The 7,575-nt window shown below is 35.6% G+C and overlaps 2 protein-coding genes across 3 annotated transcripts; one reads left to right on the plus strand and one right to left on the minus strand.

The window, feature by feature from the left end:
* Positions 1 to 631: 631 nt before the first annotated feature.
* Positions 632 to 5,369, plus strand: LOC113310806 (phosphoglucan phosphatase DSP4, amyloplastic-like). 2 transcript variants are annotated; one of them, XM_026559593.1, is made up of 14 exons: positions 632 to 911; positions 984 to 1,068; positions 1,171 to 1,215; positions 1,458 to 1,560; positions 1,659 to 1,735; positions 1,837 to 1,913; positions 2,285 to 2,365; positions 2,453 to 2,585; positions 3,057 to 3,116; positions 3,490 to 3,546; positions 3,801 to 3,896; positions 4,084 to 4,143; positions 4,266 to 4,373; positions 4,891 to 5,369. In XM_026559593.1, exons 1-14 carry the CDS (start codon positions 886 to 888, stop codon positions 5,005 to 5,007), a joined length of 1,125 nt encoding a protein of 374 aa, XP_026415378.1. In that variant the 5' UTR covers positions 632 to 885; the 3' UTR covers positions 5,008 to 5,369. The 2 variants fall into 2 exon arrangements, with proteins under 2 accessions (XP_026415378.1, XP_026415379.1); XM_026559594.1 differs by having other exon boundaries at positions 984 to 1,059.
* Positions 5,370 to 5,528: 159 nt separating this feature from the next.
* Positions 5,529 to 6,588, minus strand: LOC113310807 (dehydrodolichyl diphosphate synthase 2-like). Its single transcript, XM_026559595.1, has 3 exons — positions 6,305 to 6,588; positions 6,160 to 6,227; positions 5,529 to 6,084 (listed from the first exon to the last, which is right to left on the minus strand). Exons 2-3 carry the CDS (start codon positions 6,207 to 6,209, stop codon positions 5,613 to 5,615), a joined length of 522 nt encoding a protein of 173 aa, XP_026415380.1. The 5' UTR covers positions 6,210 to 6,227; positions 6,305 to 6,588; the 3' UTR covers positions 5,529 to 5,612.
* Positions 6,589 to 7,575: the final 987 nt, after the last annotated feature.

The following is a 7,575-nucleotide window of genomic DNA, read 5'->3' on the forward strand; positions in this document are numbered from 1 at the left end:
CTTTAATGTTTCCCGGCAAATACCCCACTAAAGCCAAAACTATCTAAGAAATTGAAAAAAAACACAAACAAACAAATGCGAAACCAATTTGGTAGTGTTGTCGACGTATAATTAACCCAAGAGATCAATTATTTCGTAGTATCATCTTTTGCATCTCATAAGTACAAAAGCCCAAATAATTTTTGTATTCTAACTCATGTGATTGTTTCTTACACTCAATCTGTCCCCGCGGCCAACGCACTTAGCACCGCAAAAGTCCTTGTCTCGATAAACAGTAGTCCCAAATCCAGACCAGAACCATCAGTCCTCTCAATTTTCACCAGAAGACCAAAAATGTGGGTTTATGCATCGTATACAGAGACAACAGCAGCAGCATCATCAAACTCGATTCACGAAAATAGAGTACCACCAGTCAAGAATGGACAGTGGAATCACTTTAGAAGCATGTAGCTTGATAGTATAATCTAGTAGCGTATAATTACTCCACAAGTAGTTCAGAGATTCGGCTAACGTACAATTGGATTCGCCTAAAAGATAAATAAAAAGAAGAAGCATTTTCGAGATTCTTTGTAAAGTTCGAGATCCCTTTTAGAGTTCCCGTGATTCAGTCACACGTTTTATGTAAAAAAATAAAAATCTTTATCAAAACCTGTTCCAGGTTTATGTATAACTCTTCAGCATACACGTAGTTTACACATGAAAATATCACTCTATATCAAGACGTGTCAAGGATATAACACCAGAGTTGGGTAAAGCTATCAACACAACACTCAGTGTAGAGAAATTTTTTAGTTCCCTAAATAACCAGAAATAAGAAAATCAAAAAGTTCGTACTTCCACGACAGAGCAGATCCTACTTCTTCTATTTTTACAAAAACTCTGCAAATGAATTGCCTTCAGAATCTTCCAAGGTAAAAATGTTTGATTCTCTTGTTCTGATTCTTATTCTTTGGTTGAAATTCTAATCGAAATTTATTTTTTAGATCCTTCATTGGGTTGTCTTTACAAGGAGGAGAATTAAAATCCCATGGAAAAAACCACCTTTCAGTTATCATTAATGTATGTAAGGTATTTGTGTTATTATCACATTCTAATTCTTATAACATTTTGCTAATCTTCAAATTTGAACTTAGAATTCTCATTTCACATTCCTATTCTTGATTATTGCAGTTTGTAGAGAATTCAAGTAAGCTTCGTCAAAGAATCACGATGAAGGTTGGTTAAGTAATCTATAATCATTTTTCATTTTTCATATTTCATTTTGTGGTGTTGAAAAATTTGATGAGTAATGTTGTGTTTTTGAAGTATCTAGAAATTGATAAATTCTAGGTTTGTTAGTTGAGTTAGTACTTTGAAATATTGGTAATGTCGTTTTAATTAAGATACTATGTTTGTGATGCTAATGAGATTATTTTGGATTTGAGACACTTTTTTTCTGATAAAGTGAATGTATCCAGGCAATTTCTGGGCCTGTAACGAATACCGAAACGGATGATGCTGAAGTAGATGAGGAAAAGTCTGAGATATATAGTAATAATATGACTGAAGCTATGGGTGCTTGTAAGTACAATTTACTTAAGTTTGGTTCTATGAGGAGAATTTGTTAAATTTCTTATTGTATTCTGATTTGTACATGTTTTTATTTTTAAATATTGTAGCATTGACGTATAGACATGAATTGGGGATGAATTATAATTTCATTCGACCGGATTTGATTGTCGGCTCTTGCCTACAGGTAATTCAGCTATTATGTTTTGTGGTCTACATTCATTACAAACAAGGAAGGAAGTTTTTAAACTATTTTTCTAATTTTACTTTGGTTGAACTTTTAAACAGACCCCTGCAGATGTTGACAAGCTTCGCAAAATCGGAGTGAAGACTATTTTTTGCGTACAGCAAAACTCGGATCTAGAGTATCCAAATATGTTATTAACTTAGAAAACTCATTAGAATGACAAGTCATGAATTCTTAATTTCTTATCTTGTTGATCTCAGCAAGAAGAAGCATGTGGACGCACACTCTTTGTTGAGGGTGACCTTGTACAATTCATGTTGCTTTCCACTTGATATTTTACCATAGAGCTTGAGAGCTACATGCATGTTACAAGTCAAGTTTAAAACAAAATCTTCAGTGTTTCTTCTCTGTCCCCGAAAGTATACTCAAATTAGTACTCTCACTATGCATCTTGTTAAACTTGAATCACCAAGTATGGGGAATACTAGAATTTCGGAAAAATTGTTTCGAAAAGCTGTGCTGGGTTAATCCTTTACCAATGCTGCTAAGATATTTTTCTGTTGATATTACTGCAATCCAAGAATATGCAAATCAGTGCGATGATATTCAGCATGTGCGGGCTGAAATACGGTAAAGTTCTGTATGTATCCTGTTTATAGTTTCATTTGCTTCTTTAAAGCTTCACCATGGTGGGCATCTTATTGTGAGATGTGACAGGGACTTTGATGCATTTGATTTGAGAATGAGACTGCCAGCTGCGGTAAGCGTTTTATATAAGGCCATAAAGTCCAATGGAGGTGTGACTTATATACATTGCACTGCTGGGCTTGGAAGAGCTCCTGCTGTTGCGGTAAGCATATCAGTTTGGTTTCCGAAGCATGAGATAGTTTCATTAACTCGTGTACCCTTCAATCTTTAACTTAAGAGATAATTTTCCTTTTTTTATGCTGAGTTGGTAGAAACTTAATCTGCATGTCTTAATCCAAATACATAAACCACTTCAATTTCACCTTCGGTTGCTGGAACATTTAACTGAACATGGTGAAGCTTTGTTACTTTCTTCTATCTTTTTTTACTTGCGGAAAAGAGAACTTTGGTGTGTGTGCTGCACTCATTAGCTGCACCCTTCTCTATAAGAAGTAGACTGACAACGAATTGCCAGTCTGGCCTCGCAGCAACGAGTTCTCTGGAAGTATTTCAATATATAAAATCATGGCAGTGTCTTTCATCCTTAATACTGACATTAAGCATAGTCAATTTATGAACTTAATCCTCATTCTTTCAACAATGGTTTGCTAATAAAAAGTTTTATGAATTGCAGTTGGCGTACATGTACTGGGTTCAAGGTTACAAACTCAACGAGGCACACAGTTTGCTTCTGGTAACACTCAATTTGCTACTGAAATATCAAAGATTCTATTCATGCCGCCTTAAAAAAAATCACATGAAAATGGAGTCATTTTTCTGAATCTACTCCAAGTTGATGGAAGAATAGAATATTCAGTGATGAAAGCATTCACAAACAGGATAATAATTTGATATCTTATACATTTGGTTAATTTTCACGTTGAATGTATAAGTCAGAGTTAGACTCATACAGAAAATTGGATTTTGTACCTATTAAAGCACTAAATATGCACATTAAAGTACGACTAGAACTTCCATCATTTTTACTTGGTCAGCAAACATGATATCATTTATTGGTGTAATTTTTCTGGAATGTCTCATATAGTTTGGGGGTTTCTTGCTCGCAGAGTAAGCGTACATGCTGTCCAAAGCTGGATGCCATAAGGAGTGCGACTGCTGATATTGTGAGTCACCATCTCAATTTTTGTAAATTAAATTATATTTTCACCTTATTTATAGCATTCTAGCATCATTACATTAGGCAAGAAAGTAAGCCAAAAAAAGAAAGAAAGACAGTATCTTTTAAAAATGGTTGATTTATTTTAAAGTGACTTTTGAACCGTCACAGAGCATCTGATTAGTTTCATACTCCTCAGTGAGAAAAAAAGAGGACTGTAATTCATTGTAATACTTGTGGATTAACTTTATTATTCTGTAGCTTACAGGCCTGGAGAAGAATTTGGTCAAATTAACGTGGCCAGGTGGTAATTGCTCCTCAGTGGCAATAGCCGGACTCGACATTGGATGGGGACAGGTAACAGTTTTGGTGAAGTTCTGATGTAATTATGTTTTGTACCTATTGACACTTCAATTGAAAAAAAAAGGGGCAGAACTGCATTTAGCTACACATGTTGAATAATCCAAAAAATTGTCTAACCGGAAGCAGCTATTGTTTGTTCTTACATTCAAATCTAACAGTATTTTTATGGACATTTTTGTAGAGTAAACCTTTGACATTTGACGACAAAGAAGGCTTGTGGGTTCTTGAGAGAGAGTTACCAGTAAGTATTGTCACAGACCTAAACTCATCAGCTCATCAGGTCCTATTTCTGCTTCTTGAAATGAAAAGCAAATAACTGGAAGAGTTAAATTGGGGCCTAAGATTATTCTTTTTCTCTCACAGGAAGGACACTATGAGTACAAATACGTTGTAGACGGTGAATGGAAATGCAACAACAGCGAGCTACTAACACAAATGAACCAAGATGGCCATGTAAATAATTATGTCCAAGTAAGTTTCTAAACTCCTCTAAAAACACGATTCTCTTATACTAAGCTTGGTTGGTCTCAAGATCCAAAAAAAAAAAAAAAAAACTGAAAAAACTAGAGTATATTATGATCACTTTGTGAATTTTAGTATTTCGTGAGGGAAACTGAATTCCTCTTCCTTCGACCCTATTCAATTGGTACAACATTTGATTCAAAAGAGAACCTTTTTATTTTTTGATGAAGGTATATAGAACTAAGAAACACTTGATACACTTCCGTTCGTATTTAGATTTCGGTAAGTTCTCAGGATTCTGAAGTACCGTGAAGTTACCTTTTGGAAAACAAAAATGTTCCTGTTTTTCATACACTTAATAGTTGTTACATTCAAATCCCAAACCAAGCACAACCTCTTTTAGAGCAAGCATGTCAATGGTCTTTCACATCTCCCTAAGTTTGTAAAATTATGTGCTTCTTTCACAATTCGGACTTGCAGACAATTTCTTCTAGTGTAAAATCCAATTTACTCTCATCTTTTTTAGGTTTCTAGCAAAAATGTCAATATTGATAGCAAGGAGTTGAGGGAGCGTTTAAGTGCTGAGGATGCTGATCTTACTGCAGAGGATCGGCTTGCAATTAAAGAATTTTTAGAAGCCTAAGCAACCCATACAAGTAAACGCAAAAGGTGATCAAAGATAACATGTATACATGTGATGGATAGAAGATGTACCACAAAATAAAACCAACAGAGGTCCAGCAAGTAGAAAGTCGAGCTGCAGCTGTTGATTAGAGGCGAGTTAGGTCTGGCATCTTCAAGGTGCCATATCAGGAAACGGGCAAGCTATATACTGAGGAGTTTGATAGCCGTTCTTTAAAGGAACACTTAATAATGTCTACTAAATGTCTTAGTATCATTAAGAACTCTATTAATCGCTGATTCGATTATTGTCTGTACTAATATGTTAGACCTGGGACTTCGAAATAAAATTAATATAAAAAGATGGTGGCCATGTTGAACAGATTCCAGTGGCTCATGATTCTGTTTCCAACTTCCACTGTAAGTTGGTTCGACATTGCAAACCTTTTATGACCAAGCATTATCATGGGTGCCTCTTTAGTAAAGAAGGCAAAAGCGTTATCATGGGTGCCTCTAAACATCCTATCCCAATCAACAGCAGAAACTTGTATACATATTAATGCAAGACCAATAGTACCGAATTATTGTCATCAGTACTGTGTACAAATGTCAAGGACATATTGCTAGTTAAGATTTTTGGTTTACCAAATTATCATCGTTTTGTCCACCAAATCTTCTCTGTCGTCGTTGAAATGAATGCAATGCTTGTACGAATTCTTTTTCACCAAAATCAGGCCAGAACGACTCATCAAAGTAAAGTTCAGTATAAGCCAATTGCCACATTAAGAAATTGCTCAACCTAAGCTCACCACTAGTCCTGATAAGTAGATCAGGATGTGGGAATTCTGTACATTTTGTTTCCAGTTCATGAGTGATTAGTCTCTCGTCGATGTCTTCCGGCTGTATTAAACCATCTTTTACTTTGTTAGAGATCCTCCGGCATGCGTGTACAATGTCAGTCCTTCCACTATAGTTAACTGCCATAATCAGATGACAACCTGAGTTCCTTTTGGTGGTTTCGGTTACTTTTGTTATGCATTTTTGTAGTGATCTCGGAAGCTTCCTGGAATCCCCTATTACAGAAATTCGAACCCCTTGCCTGTTACAAGTAAGTTCATAGACGAGAATAAGTCCAACAGTTATATTTTCAGATGAAATGTCAAATGACAATTACCTCATAAAAGAGTCCAGTTCTTCCTTTAAAATCTTTTCAAACAATTTCATTAAGAAGTCAACCTCCACCTGAGAATACAATTCAGGTTATATTTCATGAAAAACAAAACAAAGCGACAAGGACAAGAGAGATAGAGATGACTAACTTTAGGTCGAAGAAGATCTGACAGGCGTCTTTGCAAATTCTCGACAACGGATACAGAGTGTCAAACTAAAAAATTATCAGAAATTAAATTCCAATAAATAAAGGAAAACAAAGAGCTTCTGAATTATGAGGAGTTGATGAAGGAGTTGGTAGCGGGATTCATCAAGGCAGAAGAAGAAGAAGTGGGAGGAGACAATTTTAACCCACGCATGAATGTTGAGGGTAGGCTAGTAATTTTCTAGGATTTTAAATCTTTTTGGACTAGCGGATAATTGTTCTATCCCGCTGGACTGGACACTACTCCCGGGTCGGATCTTTGGACCAAACAGGAAATTTCTCTTGTAGTCATCCTCTTCCCACTCGTTCAGGTCTGGACATTCAATCCCCCTTTATCCTGATTTGAATCTAGGTCGACGTTGCAAAAAATTATGGTTGTCTCTGTAAGGATTGTGGACCTCACTTCTAAGATTCATACGGTTCTGCATAAATTTCTTTTGTATGACATTATCTATATCTTCAAAATCCATTAAGTTATCAGGAGAAAAATCATATTCTGAAAACCCTCGGTCGTCCCGATTTTTTTTTTCGATACTCAATGATGTTTGGCACATTCCACAGAGCCCTTGATGTATGATGATTTCCTCTTCTGAAACCAGTATCACCAGCCTCTTCAAAAATATGACTTGGACCGGTTCTGAAAGTTTTTATTGACCCATAAAAATCTCCACTCTCGAGCATGTTGAAGGAAATCTTTGGTTATGAAAAAAACTATTAGGACGTCATTCTCCTTCCTGGTTATGATCAATATGGTATGATTTCCCAATCTTCAAATCTTTCATTGATTCTTTTATATCCTTCAAGACTTTTGTATAAGATGCTAAGGTATCCCCTAGTCCAGCAATGATTTTGTCTTGCGCTTCAATCATGATCAAAATAGGATCCTTATCGGTATTCTTTTCACCTTCCGTAAATTTCATCTTTTATGACAATCCTAGATTATACGGGACTCCTCAACTGTTTCTAAGATAGATATTAAAGATGGTAGTAGGAAAGAACTTTCTCTGGTAACACCTGATATAGCACAGCCGAAGCTGCTGATTAATAAATATAACCGTAGGAGAATCCACTGCTAAAATGAGTAAAAACAACTCCAACCCAGGAGCTAGAATAAAAGAACAAACAACTGTAACTCAAGAGTTAAAAGAAAGAATATCAATGGTATAATAGCAATCAACTGATTGATTAATATTATCATACGAATTAGATAATCCA

The sequence above is a fragment of the Papaver somniferum genome, chromosome 9 (genome assembly GCF_003573695.1).
Source record: "Papaver somniferum cultivar HN1 chromosome 9, ASM357369v1, whole genome shotgun sequence".
Classification (NCBI taxonomy): Eukaryota; Viridiplantae; Streptophyta; class Magnoliopsida; order Ranunculales; family Papaveraceae; genus Papaver; species Papaver somniferum.